This window comes from Peromyscus maniculatus, chromosome 2, assembly GCF_049852395.1.
Source record: "Peromyscus maniculatus bairdii isolate BWxNUB_F1_BW_parent chromosome 2, HU_Pman_BW_mat_3.1, whole genome shotgun sequence".
NCBI lineage: Eukaryota > Metazoa > Chordata > Mammalia > Rodentia > Cricetidae > Peromyscus > Peromyscus maniculatus.
Window position 1 is genome coordinate 35,600,420 of NC_134853.1, and position 23,278 is coordinate 35,623,697.

The following is a 23,278-nucleotide window of genomic DNA, read 5'->3' on the forward strand; positions in this document are numbered from 1 at the left end:
AGAGAAATCACCACAGGTAGAACCTACATCAGAGCTATTTATTAGCATATCTTTTCTTCTTAGGTTCCAGAACAACTGAAGTATGTACAAAGTCTTACAGCATTCACACCAGTTAAAGGCTCCTAGTAGCCGATGAAGACTAAGGTGGTTCTGCCGAGAACCTGTGGGCATTGCCCGGTGCCCTCTGCTTCCAGTGCCAGGGCTCCTGAAATCACCAGGAGGGCAGGTTACTGGGGAAGAGGCAACAAGAGACAACAAGGTGGACAGCTACAGTGTTTCTACAGTTCCCTAGAGCTGTAACAAATCCCCACAGCCTGAGAGAATCTAAGCAAGGTAACAGAATCACACTGCTGAGATGTGACTCCGCTTCCCAATAGACGCACTGTGGAATGGAGGACTGCACTGACCGATGGAAATCTCACTTCCCTTCAGGTCCTCAGTGCAAACCTGCAGAGGCCCAACTGACCCGCCCCAAACAGAACAGCTACAAAGAGAGCAAGAGAAACAACACGTGTTAGCAGTTCTTGGCCAAAACCAGAACAACAACAAAAAAATCCCACAAAATAACTTTTTGAAAAAGCACTCAGTATCAGTTTTAATCAGCTTTGGGGTGGGTCTTCCTGTCAGATTAATACTAGATAGTTCTGAATTATCCCAGTTTAACAGCATCAACAGTCTCCCCACCTTCCTCCCAAAATTGAACCTCTGGCATTTGCTCATCCTGGGTTTTATCAGATTGTCTTTCCTGGGACAGTACTACAAAAATACTACCCACATATACACTGAATTGGACACAAGACAGCACTGTTGCCCCATAATGCTCCACCACGCGGCAAGAGAATGGCAACCTGTGAACCACAAGAGCAAGGCCCACCGCCTGATTCCGCATAAACAAACTCTAGCCTGGTTCTGTGTTCTGTCAGTCATTCTCCGGTAACCAGTTCCACACATTTCCCCAGTGTTATGATCTCCCATGTAGGCAAAGTGGCTTTTTATTTCAAAAAGATTCTGTGTTCAACTTAAAAGCCAGTTGATAAAATTTTTAATTAAGACACAATAATGCGGGGTATAAAAACACAAGAACCACATAAATATTGAAGAAATTGAAAACTTTTTTTTTTTTCCTGTAAACAGTTTTGCTTAAGAGCAAAGCCCTAGTCAGTCAGATTCTGGCTGGAAACGTTTGGCAGACGAGTGTTCAGCAAGACTGCAGAGATGTGAGAAGGAAGCCAGGCCAGTTGCCATGTTGACAGGCATGCAACTTGAGGACATTGCACAACAAGCAACACAAAGAGTGGAGAAGCTCACAACACTTCAAGGAGACCTCACAACCTTCACAACTGTGTATGCACAGACAGACCCACCCCTCCCTCCTCTCCACCACGGTGCCTCTTACACATGGGACACCTTCTGTGACTCTCTAGCTTGTTTGATGCTATAGAGCCACTTGATGATCCTAGCATTTCTTTCGATGGCAGAAATGCCATATGGCACCCGGTCATTGGCACTGTCATCATTTCTAAGGTCACTGTTACTGTCTTGAGACTGTTCACAGTCTGAGCTGATCATGCTTGCGCTGCGGAAGTTGAGGGATATGATGTCAGAATTAGCCCTTGCAAAGTTCTCCATGCCAAGGTTTTCCAGCTCTTCCGGGTCGAGTCCGCAGTAGTTGAAGAACCTCTCCACATCTGCATCTACTCGGAAATACCTGTCACTCAAGTCTGACTTGGACCGCTGAAGGGAAGGTCTCCTGCTGACCCCACAGGCTGGTTCCACTTGGTCAGCCTCGGGAGACTTCATGGCAGCTACCTTGGGCTTGGGAGGCAGGGGAGGGGCGGAACTGCTGCAGGGGATGGCTTTAAGGGGCTTCACGCTGGTCACTTTGCGGATGTCCGAGGAGCTGTGTGAGACGTGCAGGAAAGACTCTGGGGACTGCTCCAGCAGTCTCCTGCTCACATGGGAGCTGCTCTCCTGCGGGCTGCCTCGCCCAGGCGTAGGGTACACCTTCAGCGACTCAGCAAAGGAGTGTCGGTGCAGGTCAGTGGCATCCCTGTGAGGAGGCCAGTTTCGGGAGCTGTGCTTGTGGCCAGAGCCAGAGCTGGAGCCCTCGGAGCTATTGATGATGTTTTTGAGGATCTCGAGTTTGAGGGTCTCGCGTTGCACACCGCTCTCGGTCTTGGCATGGTTGCCAAACACCTTGAGAGTGGGGCTGCCCAGTGCGCGCTTGGCTCCTGGGCACACCGGGGGCTTGGCCAGCACAGCCGGCTTCACGGGCTCCTGCTTGGCGTTGATCACCTCCTGGCTCTTGACGTACTTGGCCTTGTCAGCCTCCAGCCGCTCCACCGCACTGAGTCTCTTGGGGTTGGGCTCGGCCTGCCTGCGGAAGTAGTCGGGTCCTTTGTTCAGGATGCGTAGGGGCACCGCCGACGTGAAGGTGCCCGCGGGGCTGACCGGCTTCACCATGCTACCTGTCTGTAGCGTCTCCGTGGGCATGGTGGGCGGTCTTTCCCCGGCAGCCGTGGTGGATGCTCTTCTGGGCGCCTCTGGCCGGCCTGAACAGACACATGTACATGAAGCACAAAGGGCAGACGAAGGATCCTGGAAGCAGTGTCAGCCGCAGCTGCTCCTCATCTCACAGCTCATTAACCGCCGCCGTGGCTTCAGCGCACTTTTCTCCCCTTCCAGGCAGCCCCTGCACAAAAAGGCCACAAGCCACAAGTTCCTTTTAATCGGCTTGGCTGCCTCCTTTCTTCTCCCTGAAGGCTGTGGGAGTCTCCTTCAGGTCTTTGTGCTCAACTGCAGCAGAGCTGAAATACAAAACAACCAACCGCGGGTTAGGAGGGGCGGGTGACATCACAGCTCTAGCAACAGAGGAACCCCGCAGTGATCCCACCTCCGTGGCACCCCCACCCGTCGAGAGCCCCACAAGGTCAGTGAAGCTAGCCCTGGCAATTCCCGGTTAACCGCGCAAGGAGGGCAACCGGGACCTCTCCTGGAGCCTGCGCCGCCTCCGGCAGCAGCCAAATGTGGGCAATTGCCAGAAAGAAAGGGGCTGAGGCTTCCCACGGAACTCTTCCAGCTGCCTCCCCATTGGTGAGAACCGCCTCCTGAACACGTCTGGCTGGCATCACTTAGAGTGAGACCCAGGAAATACTCGTGAATGGGGAACGGAGGGTTCAGCCAAGCCCTGTTCCGTTCTGTAGCTCATTAAATGCTAGGGGCTTCCTAAGACCTCCATCTGCTTTAGCGGCAACGTGGGCGATTTGCGTTGCAGCGGCGTCCCATTTGCAGTGAAGTAAAACTTGTGACTGCTTATGACCAATCTGTCAGTAAAACTCGAAACTATAATTTCTTTAGCGATTCAAGAACTGGAAAGGTGGTGAGAAATGGTAACGGCAAGAAACAAACAAACAAATAAACAACCAAAACGCTGTTAAGAAATACAGCCTGTTTCAGTCTGTTTACTTTCGGCAAGCAGTATGTTTAAAGCACTGTCCTGGAAACTAATAGTGCATGTGAAGTTTATTTCATTAAAATTTACTTATTTTTTGAGTTAAAAATAACTATTATGGAAATACTTGGAGGGGAACCATTGGAGTGGATAGGTTAATTATGAAATGCTCCATAATTTCTCATACTTGACAAGTGTGAAACATCTTGTTTCCTCTTGCTAGTAGGAGAGCCTACTTACAAACCATCAGCATTCCAAAACAGCCAGAGAATGACCTCATCAGCATTCCCATTATAACAGGAATATTAAGAGTGCAGTCCATCTAACATGTCGAGTTACAGATGTGCACAATCTACACAGTGATGTCACTGAGGTTTTTTCACTCATGTGAGAAACTGACGATAGGAAGGAAATAACTGGTATTTCTCTTGATAATCTTCTCAAACACTTCATCTCTAAATAAAATCCATCCTATTTTATTGGAGCCAATTTTGGTAATCTGCAAAGGGATTTGTTCTAATAAAAATGTGTTCCTATGCAATATTTGAGAAACCCCAAGGCGATGACTACATAATGATTTTCTTTAATTGTGCATTTCTATTTTGATGCCTCAATTTGGTTAAAAAATAAAACAAAACACAGTAGCTAACCTCCTCCCATGAAAATTAAATGAGATTCTTTGAATGCAGTTTGAATGCAATTGCCTGCAGGAGCCCAGATTCCTTGAGTCTCTGTTGACTAACCTACTACTTAGGGTCTATCTCACTGGGCAGGGCATGGGTTGTTTTGGAAAAAAAGGCAGCATTTGACTCCTCCACTGAGTGGATTGCATAGCAATCAGCAAGACTGAGTGGGAAGGCAACCTTGATCAATGTAGGACATGGGAGAGAAGGATGGCCCCAGACAGCCTGAGTAGGCTGTCACTGTGGGTCTTCTCTGTGACTGTCTTCTCTCTTAACTTTTACTGCTTAGTCAAAGAAGCCAGACCTCTCGCCCAATAGCTGGCAATAGAACCCACAACCCTGAAGGAGTCACTAAATCTCAAAAATTGAACTCCTCTAAGAGATCTTTCTGAGCAAGAGTGGGCCATATCAAATTCCCTGTCTACCTTGCTTGACTATAGGTTTAAGACCTCATTTCAGAAAGGGGTGCTCATAGCCAGGAGGAAGGAGTCTAACTTAAGAGAGGCATGCTGGACTTCCATCTGTTACCATGAGGACCCACTTCTTCAGTTCAATCCTAAGCATAAAAACGCACAGTTCACCTTGGCTCGGACTTTTTAATCCAAAGGCTCTAGTATAATGTAAACCTATGATCAAATATTTTCCTCAGGCCTTCCTCCTGTCACCTATGACCGGATATGATAAACAAGAAAGGAGTCTTCTCTTTAGTGCCATCACCACTGATTCCCTTTTAAACTTTCAAGATGCCTCTACGTAGGGGAAAATGCCAGAACATTCGGCAAGAGTGAAGAGTGGGCCTGAGATCTATGCCTAAGCATCAAAGTAAACCTTCTAAGGCACCCAAAGACGGATCAGAGGGCAGCAGCTGAGTACCCTTTCATGGGATGAGTTAGTTGTATACATTCCTATAATCCATTCCTGCTCTAAAACCATGTGGCTTAAGGAACAAAGGCAGGGACTCATTTTCAATTTCAAAATGATATAGTAGAACATTGGTGACTGACTGTCAGCCTTAACTTTTCTATGCCTCCTGCCTTTGCTCTTCCTAGGGAAAATTTTCTCTGAGTAAGCGATGAGGTGATCAGGTAACACTCACTGGCCTTAACATTCCTGCTAGCCTATGCTTTTTTTTGCTCCCATCTCTTCCAGTTTCACTTCATTATAATCAAAGGTACAAAATGTTATCATGATGGCCCGGCTTTCCTGTGTGCCAGACTACCTGGGAAAGCAGGCATTAGTCTCCTCTGAAACTCCAAATAAACATCTTTGCTCTGAATTCACAAAAACTGAGAAATACCAATGGATCTTCTAGGAGCCTTCCTAGAAAAAACAACAACAACAACAACAACAACAACAACAAAACCCTCTCTTCTTTTCCTGTTACTTTCTTCTCTCCTGAGACTGGCACCCTTGGGAAGGCTCCTAGAAATTGATAGGCATTTACAAAGCCAGCATGAAAGGATTATGTTAAAAAGTGCTAACTGCAAACCACTTCATATTTCATTTTCTTTCCACTTCCATCTCTTTCCTTTCTTCTTGGCCATTTCCATCTTTCTGTAAGAATTTTTAAATAGTAATGGGAGAAAACAAAAACAATCAAAAGGTCTTGTGAGAAGACTCCAGGAAAGAGAAAAGCTACAGAAATGTTGGTACTCTACGATAATAATAGGCATACTTGATATCTGCTAACCAACAGCTGGAAGTAATGTGCTGGTGTACGTTGCTCTCACTAAATCCTTAGCATCTGTTCCACCACCTTACATGGGAGCTGCTGTCACGGACACAGTGGTACAGGCCTGGAGAGATACTCTGAACTTTAAAGTGTAGATCAGCCAATTGGAGATGACATAGCAGGTACCCTGGTTCCGCATCTCAGTGTCATGGACAGAGTAACCATAGAGTCCTTCAGGGAACACAGTGATGCACAAGACCCTGACATCTGGCACATGGTCTCTAGTGTGACTAGGGATTAATCACAGCAGTGAGGCCAACTGCTGCACTGAGAACCAGGGACTTTGTTTTTTCAGGGAAAGGAAAATTTGATCTCAATCTCATAATGTTCCATAAATAAAAGTAACTATATAGTCTTGCTTTGATTCCCTCCTGTGGTGGTGGGGACTGAATCCCAGGCGTGTGCATGCAGACCACACCCTTTATCTTAACTGGCTGCACCCCCCAAGGTTGTATACTCTCAGCCTCCTGCATACTGCTGAGGGTGCAGAACACAAACCTGACAAAGGGAAACACTTCCACTTATCATCATGTTGTCTGCATTCTACCTCAGGAAAGAAACTTTGGGCCACCTGGAGGGGAAAAAGTCCAGGATAAAGAGACATGGTCAAGCTACACAGCAAAAAAGTGAGCTCCAAAGCTATTGTGGGTGGAGTGGGTCATGATGTATCATGGAGTTCTGGTTAGGGTGGGAGGCCTCTGTTGCCTCTGTGCTGGAGGACACTGATGATGATAAGGAATGAGATTTCTGGTTGCTGGCTCCGTACTAGTCTCAACAATAATGAATGAGAATGCCAAGTCTGATTCAAGAGATGCTATTGCCTTGGAGTAGCAAGGAGGAAGTAGAAGAGGCCCACATTGGGTTTCATGTGTATATTACAGAACGCAAATTCCTCCATCACAGGAAATGGGCAAGCTACCTCAGGTTTTAAAGCAAGTGTTTTGAATCCTTCTAAGTTCCACCTTGCCAGCAGCTCACAGGGTTAGGTACAGCCCTGGACCCTCAGCCCATGAGAAGTATCTGGGAACATTTACAACCTGGAGGGGTTAAGGCCAGAAAATAGCCTCTAGGCACATGGTTCATCTGAAGACATACTAAAGTCAACATTCCTATAAACCAGGCAAGGCATGCCTCTGTTCCCAGGATGCTGACGTGAGAGTGCCTGGTTTGAACAAGGAGCCCCAGTTCAGGGCTGCCCAGGAACATGGCTCTCTGTTGCTTAGGAACAAATCCAGAATTCTGGATAGGATTCTGTCTCATGAAGCACTGTAAGCCAAGTCTGCTCAGCTCAGTGGTTTCTTCTCCTTTATTTGGTACATCTAGTAAATAAAAGAGAAATACCCTCTAAATTGTAAGTAGGAAGAAAGCCACCAGAGTTAGAGCCCAGGCTGTGGGAACTGAACACACCCACAGAGGTTTCCAAGTGTGAAAGTGGGTCATTCCTCCTGGGTGCTACGGCAGGGGGTGGGGGCAGTGCTTTGAAGAGCAGGCCTGGCTGCTGCACTCAAAATCTGCCTAACAGCTCAGTCTTGATTTGTCTATGTATAGAAGCAACCGTGTTGCGCTAGTGAGCTGGAAATGTGCTGTTCATTCAAGGAAGTATGTGGCAAAAGCAGCTGCTGGGCCTCTGAATTGAAGATTGTGGATCTGATACTGTCAGGCTCTTCCGGGTCTGGTCCCCACACTGCCCAGTGCATGTGTGGCTGCATCTGGCATCTCTGCCTTTATTTTGCATGGTGGTTCTGGCAAAGTTTCTTTTCCCCCAACTTTTTTCTTTAAATTTTGACTTTAAGCTTAAAATTCCAACATGACTAGGGGGGCACTCCCTATCTATATCTATATCCTGGAATGTCCTCATTTAAAAACACAGTCATATCAATTTTGTGTGACAGTGTGACCTTCTGAATTCTTTTCCAATGTAAGGAATGCACTCAATGTGTGAGTACTCACTGAATTATGCACTGGGTTCAACCAAATGATTCCTGTTGACGGAGCAGTTATGTGTAAGATGTCATGCAGAAAAGCACAATGTAGGAAGACTCGGACTCATCTAATGAAGATTAATTAAATAATGTGGTGGAAATGTCATCAGGGCAATAACAAACTGAGCTCACAGCACATTCAAGAAGCCTGAAAGACACTGATGGCCACTGAGAGTGACGGGGGACAGAGGTAAAGGACTGCTGGTAGGAGGGACGGAGGGACATTAGGCTTTTATAGACAGTAATGAGAGGGCACTGAAGAAGAGACACGGTGAAGCCATCATCACACGGTGAAGCCATCATCACACGGTGAAGCCATCATCACACGGTCACATTTGTTTGTTTGTTTTTTTATGCCCTGGCCAGTATGGGGGCATGTTGGGAACTTATCAAATACAACTGCAGAAGACACAGAGCTGTCGGGGAGGGAGCATGGCTGAGGGGCTCTGAGAGTTTCCGGTGTGGCACTGCCTTGAATGTTTAGTAATAGCTGAGTGGCCTTCATCTTTCTGTGTTTCAGCCTTCCCATCCGGAAAATGGGGATAATAAACCAGCTAGCTCTCCATATCTGTTGATTCTATATCCAGAGATTCAGCCATTTGCAGATGGAAAACATCCACCTTAACTTCCACTAAGTTCCCCAAACTACACCTGGAATGTTTTCCATGCTGAGCACTCTGCGGAAGCAGTGGTGGTGAGGTAAAGCAGTCTTGTGTCTCCTGTCCCATGCAGTTGATTCTACCAAGGCTGTGAACAAAATGTTCAGACCTGCTTTCCTGTTACCATCCCCCCAAAGGATACAATGTAACTATTTACACATAATTTCTCTGGATTACTTTTCAGTTACTGTGACAAAACACTTGACAGAAAGAAATGAAGGTAGAAAAGGGTTTTAGGCTTTGCCTCACAGACCCTGAGGGTTTCAGCCCATCACTGAGGGGTAAGCAATGTAGAACAGCCCAATTTGTGATGACACAAGCACGTGACAGAGGTTGTTCACATGGCAACAGACCAAGAAGCAGAAAAGATGCTAGACCAGGGGATGGGAACAGCCTTAAAGGCCTGTCCCTAGTGATCTACTTCTGTTGGTCAGGCCTCACCTCTTAAAGGTCCTAGAGCTTCCCCAAAGAGCATCACTAGTTGAGGAACACACATTTACAACCCAATCCTGTGAGGGACATGTGAGATTCCAAACGTAACACAGGTAGTATGTATAATCTAGGAATGATTTAAGTTTGTCAACCCATGGCTAGCAGGCTGCATTACCCCAGAGTAGCTATTTATACAGCCCAGTACAATTTACTTAAAACCTATTTGTTTGCGATATTAGTATAACTTGTAGACAACAATGTTGTGCCACAAAGTCAAGCTAGGCACGCCTGCCAGGAGAATCAGTGTAAAATCTATGCAAGTAATTCTTCTATCTTACAGAAGGGACTTGAGCATCCATGGATTTTGGTATGTGAGGGGCATCCCAAAGCAGTTAGTTCCCTTATGGAAACCTAGAGAGGGCAGGAAATGGAGGGAGGGAGGGGGAATGGATAGACGGACGGATGGATAGATAGATGGATGGCTAGATATCTGGGTTTTTGATAGGCTTATGAGTATACAGACGCATTGAGATCTAAGATGAGAAGACGGTAGTGTTCAAAGGAGTATATGATGCCCACTAGAAGGAACCTCAAGGCAGATGGAATAGGCTGTGAGATTCCAGGCTGATTTCTTAGAAACACACGCTGCATTTTAACCCTCTCTACCCTTTCTCTGTGCACCAGGCTTGTCAGACACCATCCTGGACGCCTCTGAACCAACTATGTTTGTTCACACATTTGATCTCCTCCCCCAACAGGCTTACGACCAATTTGTCCCTGTACACATATCACAGTTAACAGTATTGTGGTTATCACAATTACAATGGAAGCGTACTAAGAAATCAAGCCTCCTATGTGGGGGTTTAAGGAGACAGTGCCATCCCTTGTGAAAAGCATTTATTCATTTCGATGAATAAAATTAGCCACGTTTTCACATCTTCCTTTTTCTTTCCCTTCCTAGTATAAATGTACTTTTATCCTGTGTCGGTAACTTTTATGGAATGCAAATTTAAGATGGGTGTGGTGACACATGCTTGTAATTCCAGCACTTGGGAGGTGGAGGAAGGAGGACCAAGGAAGATCAAGCTTCTTTAGGCCTAGCTCCACAGCAAGTTCAAGGCTGCCCTGGGGCGCCTGAATACCTGGGGCCCTTGGAGGGGGGGAAGTGGAGGGGAGGTTGGGGAGTGTAGAAAAAAGGATGCAAATATGAAGGCGAAGAACAAAAAAAGGAAAAGCTAACGGGAATGAAAGGTATGTATGTATTAAAAAGGACTGAATTTGCTTACTATAAACTAGGCAGAAGGGAAACTTTCCCAACCAGGTGGAAACATTAAGTCAAAACTTGAACCTCTTCAGGACCTGCGTTTGTTCCATTAGTGAATGATGTGTTCCTCCTTTCTTACTGCAGTGAAATCCCTCATCAGCTATGTTCCCACAGCACTCTTGGTGCTATGATCAGCAGTCTGCTTCAAGCTACATACAATAAATCACCTTCTTCAATACCACTGTCACTTCATCACTCTCCGGAATCCAAATGCTTCCTAGTAACACTGCCACCTTAGACGACAGCCATTTTTAGCTTATTATTACTATCATTGTTATTATGAATATTGATTGTAGTCAGTTTTCCAAACCAAGTGTCTCTGGGGAGATCACTTGGTCAGTAAACTGGATGCCACATAAGCATAAGGACATGAGGTTGTTGATCTGTAGAACTTTGGTAAAAACAAAACCAACAGCCAGGTGCTGATGCTATCTACAACCTCAGCATTGGAGGGGGAACAAGAGTCATTAGAGCTTTTGGGTCAGCTAGCCCAGTCAAACAGATGATTAGCCTCCACATGGTGCACATACATAACTCACACACACATGTGCACACATGGACATCTACGTACACACCATACCCCCACAAAAATGCCTGGGCCTTAGATTTCTATTTGTTTGCTTTAGTTATATATTTTATTTTTCAAAACATGGGCAAACCACCTTCTCACATTTCATTTTTATGCCACCCCTCACATCGGGCTGTTTTTGAAACATGCATTTTATACAGCCAGAAGATGGAAAGCAAATGCTAAGGCTAGTGTGTAGATGTCAGAGAAGCCAATGCTCAGCTGTCAATATTTTTATGAATATGGATCAATGAATGGAGTATCTACTCTAATGGTCCATATATAGTAATCTGAGAAACACAAAGATGTAACATAAAACCTACCCAACGGTTCTGCCCGGTGTGGGGAAATTATTTGGATGTGTAATATACATTTAGGGAGAGTATCCTTAGTCTAAAAATCTGAAATGTCCCAATACCTTAAGGCAAATATTCCCTCAACCCTCAAAACAGTAGAAATCTTACAGGCTTCTGGTACCAAGCAGCCAAAACAAGGGATTTCAACTGTACTTACTCAGTGCCATCGCCTGTGTGCTGTTCTGAACTGAGACTCCTGGAGGGAATTTGCTACCCACAAAGTTCTCCCATGACATCAGGCAGGCAAAGAAAGCAAGATTCCTGGGTTGGGGGCGGGGCTGGGGAGAGTGCCTCAGGAGAGCAGTAAGAGAAGTCTGAAGTTCTCTGCCCAGAGCTAGGGTGTGCAGCAGTGGGGCCACACAGGGAGCCTGGCAGGTCCTTTGGGGGCTCAGAAGCCTGGGAATTAGCTTCCAACAAGAATATGGGAGGTCAAAGTATGGACTGTAAAACCAACACACAGCAAGAGGAAGCTGCCTTTCCATAAGCACTGGGGGAAGGTTGCTGTGTACTAGAGGAGAGGTGCAAACCGGTCCTCAGAAGCTTGCAGGGAGACTGCCAGAAGCCCCAGTGAGGAAATGCTGAGCATCTATTAGCTACTGCAGAGACCCAGCTGTCACCATCCAGGAAAACAGAAGCTTCCAGAGAGAACCCTTCTGAAATGTGCCATTGCCAGGGATACCAGATCCCAGCAGCAAGAGTCCAGAGAAACCATGATACCTTCCCTCATACACTCTTTTCCTTTTTGTGCCTATCACACACCTGCATAGGCCTTGCTCTGGAGGTTAGAAATGACCCTAATGATGAAGGGAGAGGAACTCATGGGGTAGGGGGAGGGCAGAATTCTGATCAAATCTCTTTTCCCTCAAAGGTTCTGGAACCATTCAGGGTAGAGCTGAAAAAAGCAGAAGCGAATTACCTGAACATGAGGTGGAGTTTTCTCTGTGACAGTAAAGGTAAGACCAATCGCCTGAAACTAAGCCGAGGACTCTAAATTATTCAAGGAATGCAAAGGCCACGTGTCCTCTCTAAGATACTATTCAGTAGGAGAAAGGAGAATTCAGAGGAGCATGGGGAAAAAACCAAACCAAACCACATCTTTCATTTTACCTCTGTAGGGATCAAGCCAGAAGACACTAGGCTTTCCTACCTGTTTGACTTGATGTTTGCACTGGGCTTCTGAGAGCTGCATATGGTGCAGCCCCTACTCCGTTCCTCACAGATAGCAGCTTGAGGTCTGGAATGCAGCTGCACTCACTAATTGGCCTGGCCTGGCTGCTTGTTACTCTGGGAGTGTGGGCAAGTCTCTCAAGCACCAGTCTCTGAGTTTCTCAAGGCAACAATGATAAGCATGACTGGCCCAGCTCACAGGCTGCTGCTTGAATTCAGTAGTAACAGTTCAAGTGCTCAGGGTGACTGGGCATCCCATCCATTCAGCCAGTGCAAGCTTGTATTAACTGCTGTGCACATGTCTACAACTTGGCATTGATAATCACCATTTCTGTTTCAAGCTTTACAACCACCTAACAATATTTTTTTTGTCTTCTTTCTTAAAATGATTCTATTGCTCTCACACGACAGAGTTAATACTACTTCTGTCAAACTATTTGAGGTCCAAAGAAAATATGTGTTTTCAAATTTCAAAGCAAACGGTCATGTGAGCAAAATGGGCCAAAGCAAAGAATAGAGCCATCATTATAAATGAAATCCATCCCCCTGCAGGTGGGGGGAACAGAGCAGGGTGGATCTCAGCGCTTGGTGGATTTTTATGCTTCTGTCCTTCTCCAAGGTCCTTTAGAGAACCTGTGCACATGCTTCATTTTCATGTGGAAGTGAATCATCATAAAACAGTAATGGGTTTCTCTTTAAACAGACAAACAAATGAAACAGACCCAGAAACAAACAAAAGTCACATTTTAGGTTCAACATTCTTCCTTAATTTCAGTAAGGAAGAGGTGGTGCTGAGGATACCAACCTCTGCTTAGGAGCTCTGCTTTTTATCTGGGATTACAGAAATGATGCTGTGTGTAGCTGGCGCCAAACATCCAGTGGGAATATAACAGCAAAAATACTTAACTAAAAAGTAAGGTTACCAGAATTCCTAATGATCATCCAATAGCACAGCCATCCTAAACCAAATAAACACAAAATGACACCACTGCAGATCAGCTTTGTTCTCTGCCTTCATCTCTAACACTGTGGAGTCCATGTGTGACTGAAGTCCAGGGCCTCTGCCCTCTGTGGCAGACCAGTCCCTTAGTTATTGTGGGCCTGAGAGTGTGCTGGCTGCCCTCATTACCTGGGTCAGGAATCGCTGCCAGCAGCAGCAACCTGGCGAATGCTCCAGAAACTGGAGAAGAATGCAGGTGCTAAGGCTTTGTTCCGGCCTTCTGAAGAGGCAGGTGGGGGAAAGTGTTGCTCTGTGGTACAGAGAGCCCAGACCAGGGCTGAGAGCTGCTTGGATCTGGATTTTGTCCAGTTCTCCTTCCAACACTGACCTTACACGTCTACATTTGCATATCATTGCTTCTTCCTTTCACTGTAGAAATTTATATTCCAAGGCTCATAACATAAAAAGATGTCTGCAGCAACATAGATAAACAGAATACATCTACGAAAAAGTTATAATTTCTAATGCCTTTTGCCTTCGGGCATTTGTTCTGAAATAAATATTAAAATCAGTGTTATATGACTACATGAAACATTTAAACTTGAAGGGCACAAAATAAGGCAGCATTTTCTTTAGTGGGAGAGACCCAGTCCTTCATGAATACATCAGGAACTTTCTGTATAAATGATCTTTAAAAATTACCTATTAATAATGACCGCTTCTTCCCAAACACATGTGGCATCCATCCTATAAATGTACTGATGTCTTTCAGGTGCTTTAGAGTTCATCCCTTAATATGGATGCTCCTCATCTCACAATAGATTACATCCCGATAAACCCATCAAACACTGCAAATACCATATGCGGAAACTGCATTCGTCCACGTACTGCACCGAGCCTTCTTTCTCAGCGACACAGCTCTGCAGCATTCCAGCTGCTTCCCACTATGACCTCGAGACTGACTGTGAGTTGTGGTTTGCTCCTAGTTACCCAGAACCATAGGAAAGGACTACATGGTACTTTGCTAGTCCTTGGGAGATCAAAACTATGTTCCACGTTTGAAGACTACTGCACACAAACCTCTTTTGCATCATCATACAGTCAAAAATCAGTAAGTTAAACCACTGGCTAAGAGGGCCTGTATCTCTGAAGCAAGTATTCCCAACTTTAAATGTCTGAAGATAACACTATAGAAGTCGTATATGCCCTAGTGGCAGGAACTTGACTCAGATGTCAGAACCCAGATATACATCTACTAAAATCCTCATCTTACTATATAGTAGGTGCTCACTAAAATGCTCACCAAGATGAAATAAATGATAAATATTGAGTAAAATAAATATCAAGTGGACCATTTTACATTTTAAGAGCCCAATGAAGACATGGGATAGAAAACTTGGAAGATAGGAATATTTATCAATCTGGAATGATGTATTAAGTATGTCCTTCTGGTAAAGGATCATAGTATGTTGGCCCACAAGTACATAGAAACCATTCACAACTTAGCAAACATTAGCATTGCACTGTGCTTAAGACGGAGACCAAGTACAGATGGGAGGAAGGCTGGATGGCAGAACCACTGGGTTTATCTAAAACAATACTGACTACTTTGCATTTGTTTGTCAATGAACACTAGAATTATTCTCCATTTCCTAGAGGGTTTTATCAGAGCAGCTATTGGACCACCAAATCCCCTGCCTTGAGTGTCTTCTGGAAACAAACAGTTAAAATTTTCTTTTTTCATTTCTAAGGATTCTGCCTCAGTTGTGGGATAAAAATATCTTTAAAACAAGACACATAAGATGACAGACACTTAGTTTTCAGAACATATTATTTTCATCTTTTAGCACCTAACATATCTTACATAGACTAATCTTTGGCTTAGAATGGTTCGGAGAGAACATCCACCATGATTTCCACTCAAATACTATTTTTCAGTTCAAGTAGCGAGGTGCACAGAATGACTATCAAGTCCATTTCAGCTTGCCCAGGCTCTTGCAGCTCTGCCTCTGAGAGCCTTGGAATGCAGGCAGCAGGTACCAGATAGGGGGCTGCTCTGTCAGCCAGGTTAATGTGTGGACATAAGCATGACCTTGGAGGGACTGGGAGAGGCTATGTGTAGGGTATTGGAATGACGTCTAAAGCCATAGGCTCTCTCCCTTTATGGCCTCACCTGCTATCTTTCTCCCTATTCTGCCCCCTCTCATTCTGCTCCTCCCCCCTCATTCTGCTCCTCCTCCCCCATTCTCCTCCTCCCCCATTCTGCTCCTCCCTCCCCCATTCTTCTCCCCTCTCCAATACCTCACCCTCCTTGAACTTGGGCTGACAAGCCACCCAACCTATGGGAATCCTTTCTGTTGCTCTAGCTGCTGTCCCTTGTCCCAAGCAATCTCTTTTGTCCCTACTATGGAGCAATGGTCTCAACTCTTCTCCAGAGCAGCCGCCTGGCTCAAAGCACCCCAGCACAGCACCCAGTGCTGGTGAGAAAAGCCTGGAACCCTTCGTCCAGACTATTTTCTGGTGTGTTCAATTTCCTCAAGACAAATGAGTGGAAACCTACACAGTATTTTCTGTGCAGATTGCTTTGATCCTTTATCCCCCCTACTCCGCTACAGAGAGAAAAAGAAACAACGTGGGTGGAGGGCAGTACAAGCTCACTTGAGGCTCCAGAGGATCCTCATCACCTAGACTTCTAGAGCCTGAATTAAAAGTAATCTGATAAATATTTAAAAAACTACAGTTCTCTCAGAAGAGCTTGCACTAGACCTGAAAACAGAGGCCAATTCACACAGTTTGACCTCTGTCTCCTAACTTTAATGCTTCAGATTCCTATGTATTCAAGAAAAAAAAAAAAAAAGACTCCCTGGAATGGGGGAGGGGCTGTTGTTTGTTTTGGGATAGTTACCCTCCACCTGCTGTTTGTAGATTGGCTTTTGTGTATTGAGAGGGGCATTTCCGTTGTGTTTTAACAGAAAAGTGTATCTTTCTTTGTTCAGGACAAGAGGTCAGAGCTGATGTTCAGTGCCTCTCAATCTCTCCCTACAGCCTCACACCAGAGAAACCCACTAGCGGCCAAGCAGAGCTGCCTCTCAGCTGCTGATGCCATGCCAGGCAGGACACAGGCTGTCCAATCCTGCTCAGCACACTTCTTTGGTCCCACCTGGATGAGGAAACAGAGGCACAGAAGTTTGGGCAGCATGCCTGACAGAGCTGCATTGCTGTGCACACCTCAGGTCTGTCGAGATCAAGCCTGCACCCTGGGCTGCCTGGGCTACCATGGGAACACTGCTGGAGACACATCAAACAAGGAAGTGGGACAGAGTATGGCCAGCAGCCTTTTCACCAGGCCTAGCCTGGCAGGCCAGACAGTGAGGAGGAAGCCCTAGCTAACACTACTGCTTATGCCACAGGTAAGTAGTGAGGGAAACAGGAGACAAGGAGTCATTCAGAAAATGTAAAAACAAGCCCAAAGAATTCAATATGATGTAAAGACAATACAACCTCTTTGTTTGATGAGATTCTCCAAGGGGCTCTCAATATGTCACAGCATCCTGCTTCATGAAAAATAAACATTCTAGTGTCTTGCGAAGGAAATTAAAATGTCTTCTGAGCAACGGAAACAATAATAGAGCTATGACCCGACAGATAAAATCAGAGTGTTCTAAAAAGCCTCATCTTCCCAGGACTGCTCCATGAGAAGCCAGGGGTTGCACAGACCTCACAAGTTCAGTCCTCGGAGATGTGTTCCCAGGAGGGGCACATCAGTCAAGATATACAAACAGAGGAAGCACAGGGAGTGGGTGTCGATTCGGAAAACACTGGCCGACCCTCTGCTACACGGCAGGCAGGGGGGCATGGCGCTTACTTGTATGGCACAAATCAGTATTGTATGTGGCAGAATAGGAATGGGCGTTGAACAGAGAAAGAGAGCAGAGATTTAGCATGGTAGAAAGTGCTGTCAATGCCCACAGGAGGAGTTGTGATACAGAAACGAGTAACTACGGGGCCTTCAGAAGTCAGTGGAGGAGAGAAGGCTTGTTTCTGGGGTTTGGAGATAAAGGGACAGCTGGAGGTGGGTAAGTTGACCGGGAGAGGGTATTTATTTCGAGATGGCAGAAGCGAGGGAGGTGTTATGTGCCGATGGCAATGATACAGTAGAAAGAAGAGCACACAGGATGCAGAAGAGACCGGCACATTGGAAGTAGGGGGGAAAAGTCAACTGCAAACTGAACAAGGAGGGACAGTGAGTTACAGGTGTCAGGACACTGAACAGGACATTAGCTAACTGTCTGTGACATCAGGGAGACAGTTCTGAAGGAATTCACAGACAGAGCGGTGTAGGTGTGCCATTCCTCAGAGCACTGAGGTCGCACAGGGAAGGAGTGTGTGCAAAGGCTACAGGCTGAAGGAAATCTGTAGGAAGGTTCCTCCATCCGGGTGAGTCAGCAGTTACCTAGTGCGGACTGTGAACTACCACACAGGCGGAGCTTCGCAGGCCCTGGAAGCTTTAGTTCTCCATCTGCTCCAAGTCTCCTGCCAAAAGCAAATGGTCTGAATGAAATTTTTAACCTACAGAACAGGGGAGGGGAGTGTTGCTTTTGCAGATTACAGGTTTACCAATAGGGAATCTGAAACCCTAAGCAAAAAGAGCCCAATACTTCTAGAGATTCAGCTGTGTGACCCCTGATCAAGTGGTACTACATGCCAGGCACTGTGCCAGGTGCTAGACACTCATGTGAAAGGGACAAATGTAACCCCTCTGCCCATGGCATCCTGGGACATCCTCACACATTTTAGAAAGCAGAGCACACAATTAAAAGCTGACAAGGTGAGACTTCCTGATTGGATTCTCACAGAAGTGTGGCTTGTGCCCATAAGGTGAAATGGCTGGGATGGTCTTGTGTATGAGGGTATGGAGGGTTTGACTTGGGCTTCACCACTGATTGCTGTGACCCTAAATAATCATCAGTCTACAACTTAGGCTCGAGTTCGAGGTACACATATTGGCTTCTGTTGCTGTGGGAGGTAGAGAGTTCTTGAGCTCACAGATAAGTACTAGGAATGTCAGACACACAGGGTTGTGCCTTCAAAGGGAGGGGTATACAAACTGCTTTTTTCTACCCAGATGGCTTGGAGAGGATGTGGTAAATAGAATAGCCTGGTGACCTTTGTGCTGTTTGTGTGGCTGAGACCACAGCGGACCAGATCCTCCCCCAGATCCTTATCAGGAGCTCATCAATCTACAGAACCCATCTTTATAGAAGGTGTCACATTTACTTTATGAAGAGTTTCGATGTAGTCACATTTCAAGCTTTAGTGGGAATTGAGTTTATCACCTGGAAATTTTCATCAAATTGTGCCTTGCTTAAATATGTCAAAAATAACCTACTTGGGGTCAGACTCCCAAAGCTGAACCAACAGCAGCTACTGAGTTGTGCTGAATCAAATCACCTTCTTGCCTCCCACAGATCATTACTCTGCTGGCTGTGGTGGCTGCAAAGACCCCCACAGGTTGTTAATGAATGGTGGAAAATGCTATCAGGTAAAGGCTGCTTCCAGATTAAAAGAATACCAACATTTGAACAATTAAAACAATCAAGATCCAGAGTGAATTATTCTGCAATATAGAGAAGGTGGTCCTACTGTCCATCCTGGAAAGTTTAGATGGGATTCCTGTAATGGTTAGGAGGAAAAGAACGTTAAGTTCCCATCAAGTATGTTCTACAACTCTGAAATTTCTCACTGCCTGAGCTGAATTTACTATTTTCAGAGTAAAAAAAGAAAAACATAAGACAGAAGTTTAAAGATAAACCAAACCAAGTAATAAGCATGAAGTCATACTTATAGTGCAATGTATTAAGAATATGGCAAGAAAATGTGTGAGTGGTTATGTCTATGAAGAAACAGGCACTAAAGCAAGGGGTACATGGGGAGGGGGCTGGGTGAAAGAGTGATGAAGGTCAATAAAGTCGGAGGCTGGCTGGTCCTCCCCGGCTGCCTCAGCAGTCACTTCTGTGCTAGACTGCCATCTTACACCTTATGCGGACCCAGACCTCAGGCACAGGAGCAGGATGTTTTCAGGTATGTACCTGTGTGATGTTCCTGGTGGTGCAGATTCTGAAACTACTTCTTGGGGGTTTATGGCTCACCAAGGAGACCCTCAGGGGAAAACTCCTTGGGCATGCTCTGCTGGGGCTTTGAAGCAGGTGGCTGTAGCCTAGAGGTCTGTGAGAGTCTAATAACATTAAGAGCTGATGTTCTCATACTTAACAGTGTTAAAATGATGTGTTATATTTACCTCTAATAAGTCAGCTTACAATGGATTACCCAAAATGCATTAGAAAACATTTAGCCAACAACTTCAGGCCAGTAACCAAGCCATTAAAACCTCCAGTCAGGACCTAGTGCACTAAGGCAGGAGGCCCCAGGCTCAGAACTGAGATGTACCACATAGGGTACCACATCCTAATCTCTAAGGGAATGCTCTGGGTAGCATATTTTCCCTCCATTAGCTTTGGAGTTTGATCTCTTCTGTGAAATTCTTCTTTCTTTATTGACCACTAGTGGGAAGGTATCGGATTTTTCTTTTTGTGTAAAATCTTTAAAGATAGGTGGTGGATTTTATACATTTATCCATTTGGCTCACTAAGGCATTCTGCATTACTCTGAGTGTTATGTCTAAAAAGCAAGGTGGCTGAGTCTTCTTGTATTTACAAGTATTATCTGGAGAAACATTTTAGTAAACGATGCTGGTGCACCTATAGAGTCAATTACTCCACAACCAGCCACCAAATGAAATTTATCCCAGGGAGACAAAGAAAAAGAATAGTATCAAAAGACATTACTGTGTGTTTCAGAAAGTTTCTCAGTAAGCACGTTTTTAGTCTGTGGACGAAGAACTACCAATACCTAGTTTCTCATTTTTCCATGACAGCCTTTTCAAACAGTATGATAGACAGCACAAAGTGACCTATTTCACAGCTAAAAATGTCATGTGTCATTCCGAAGTCTGTTTTTCCATGAACAGGAAAAAAGACAGACGCTTCCCTAGTCATTCTTCTTTGATGGATAGGAAAGGATCATTTGAGCAAAACTCTAAAAAAAAAATAAAATAAAATGTGTGTGTGTGTGTGTGTGTGTGTGTGTGTGTGTGAGAGAGAGAGAGAGAGAGAGAGAGAGAGAGAGAGAGAGAGAGAGAGAGAGAGAGAGAGAGATTTTCTTCCATGAAAAGCATTTATCAAATTCCCTTATGGTAGGACCATTTGATATCCTTGACTTAGCTCACCAGCCAGACTGTGAATGTGCCAAACAGTGCCTGGTAGTGTAGTAAGGCATGAAGGGATATAAAGATTGCAATGATTTTCAGAGACTAGTTTCTTCTGGGCAAATAACTCATGAAAGTAAGAATTGCCTAAACATTCTCTAGTGATGTGTGCAAAGTCATGGTACAATGAACCACAGCAGATGTTGGCCTTTATGGACCATGTCTGGGTCCCATTATTCTCCAGTGACTGCAGAAGGTCATAGAACAAAGAATCATAGCAGATGTCAGCCTTCGCTGACCATGTCTGGCCCCAGTATCCTCCAGCAATGTGTGGAAGGTCATGGTACAATGAACCACAGCAGATGTTGGTCTTCACTGACCATGTCTAGGCCTCAGTATCCTCTAGTGGCCATGGAAGGTCATGGAACAATTAATCACAGCAGATGTTGGCCTTCGCTGACCATATCTGGGCTGCAGTATCCTCTAGTGACTGCACAAGGTCATGGAACAATGAACCACAGAAGGTAGTGGCCTTCATAGACCATGACTGAATCCTGTTTCGTATCTTCCCTCTATGACCTTGAACTAAGAAATTCTCAGGGTGTTTGCATTTGCCAGCTGTCACAAGAGAACAGGAGCACTGCCCTCCAAGGTAGCTGGGGAGGTGACAGACAGTCTGGAAGCACTCAGCATGTAACCTGACACACAGAAGTTTTGCTAGGAATTTTTACAGCAGAGAAATTATTTTTAATGGAAAGAAATTCAAAGTACCTTGTGGGAAAATTACTTCTCTGGTCAACCCAACAGCTGCAAGAAGCAAAACAAAACAAAACAAAACAAAAAAAAACAAACACGTAAACTGAAAGATTTTTTGTAAGATGAAACACACCAAAATGAAATCCATCATTTATAAATGAATCTTTCTAGAAGTGTGTGTGTGGCGGGGGCACTGCATTAAGTTTGTTACCTGTTTAAAGAGAGTGCTCATGTTTGTTATGCTGCCTTTTAGTCCCTAATGTGATTTTTTTCTCTGTGTTTTCTCCTTTTCAGCATGTCTTCCATATTTCATTATACTGGCATTTAGGGAGTTTATTTTTTTTTAAGCATTATAAATGCAATTATACTTTTAATGTCCATCTTCCTACAAATGCTGAAACCACTTGTAAGCTGTAGGGACTTAAATGAAGTTTTGTAGATTCCTCCAAGTTTTCTATGTATACAATCTTGTCAGATAAGCTAAACAGAGAAGAATTACCTATTATAAGAAAAGTAGGCTAATGATATGGAACCAGTTTAGATTCCCACCAGCAGATGAATGGATAGAGAAAATGTGGGCTACATACACACTGGAGTTTTAGTTAGCCATACAGAGAAGCTTAGCTTCCATGCTTGCATGGCCAGCACTTTACTGACTGAGACATCTACCCAGCAACACAGATATAACCATATCTACCTACCTACCTACCTGCCTATTTCCCTCTTCTTAGAAGTAGGAAGGAAGCCAGTGGAGGAGGAGTGTGGTAAGGGCAGGAAATGGAGGGGAACACAAAGCCCATGATGTCTGAGATAGCACAATGAAGCTCATTTCTGTGCTTTTTAAAATAACTGAAAGTATAATAAGAAGTAGGCTAAATGAATGAGAAGAAAGATGAGTAGCAAGCAAACCTTCCCTTCCTTTACTTGCAAACATGCAAAATATTATCTAAAATTTATACAGGAAAGAGAAGAAGCCGAAAGAGCTAAAACAGTTCTGAAAAGAAGACTGGGGTTGCTCTCCTGGTTTCAAAACTTCCTGCATAGACAGAGACATCCGAACGGCACAGGGCAGTGGAGGGACAGACACACAGACCACTGGAATAAACAGCCCCACACCAGTACAGCCAACTCGTGTCAGAAGCTCAACGAGAATTCACTGGAGGAACAGACTGTTTATCCAACAAACAGTGCGGAGACTACTGGATTCCAGGGGCCAAAACATGAATGACCTCAACCCCTCACCCTGAAATGCACTCAGAGAAGTTAATTTTGTACAGAATCAATCAGAAAAAAAAGAAACAGGAGTTTTTTTGTAACTCAATAGGAAAGGATCCACAATTTAGGTCGAACGAGGCATTCTCAAACATGATACAGAAAGTGTGATCCACATAAGAATGAAGAAAATAGATAAATTTGCTCAAATCAGGAAGATGGGGCTGTGTTTATTAAATTACTCCAAAGCTCTAAAATGAAACTTTTTTGTTGTTGCCGAGGGAAGTCATTTCCTGTTACTGTGAGTCAGGATTCGGCACAGGGAGAAATGCCTTCTTCATCTAGTACTGAAGATAAAGGTACTACTACAGAACTGCTATGCCTCGCCGCAAGGTGACGTGTATAACAAGACGGGCTTTGGAACAAGGGATCTGAACAGTCACTGTTCGAAAACACCTTACAGTGTAGCACAGAATTCACTGTGCTCTTTCAATGTTTCTAACAAGTATTTTCATGGAGAAGACCCCAGCAGTCTCAAGTTGCAGCCAGTTCTCATTGCAGACTACCTTGCTTGCTCCTTGAGATGTGTTGATAAGAGGTTAAACAAATCAGGAAGATGAGAATTTGCCCAGAACTGATCTCTGACTATCAAACCTAGAACAAATCACTCATCTAATTAAACTTCCCAGTATTTTCTAATCCATGTAGAATAACAGTCAGGGACAGCATACTTAGCATTTCTTAACTTTCTC

General features: G+C 44.8%; 1 protein-coding gene across 13 annotated transcripts in view; it reads right to left on the bottom strand.

The window, feature by feature from the left end:
- Nucleotides 1-17: 17 nt before the first annotated feature.
- Nucleotides 18-23,278, bottom strand: part of Fam110b (family with sequence similarity 110 member B) — a 135,940-nt gene continuing 112,679 nt past the window's right edge. For 9 of the 13 annotated variants that reach the window (XM_042270882.2, XM_015987989.3, XM_076563949.1 and 6 more), the window contains one exon: nt 18-2,807. In XM_042270882.2, coding sequence (XP_042126816.1) covers nt 1,393-2,493 — 1,101 coding nt within the window. In that variant the 5' untranslated portion in view covers nt 2,494-2,807 and the 3' untranslated portion in view covers nt 18-1,392. Of the gene's footprint in view, nt 2,808-2,893; nt 3,083-17,747; nt 17,828-23,278 lie in introns of those variants that run through there. The other 4 variants (XM_076563946.1, XM_042270885.2, XM_042270883.2 and 1 more) reach the window with 2 other exon arrangements.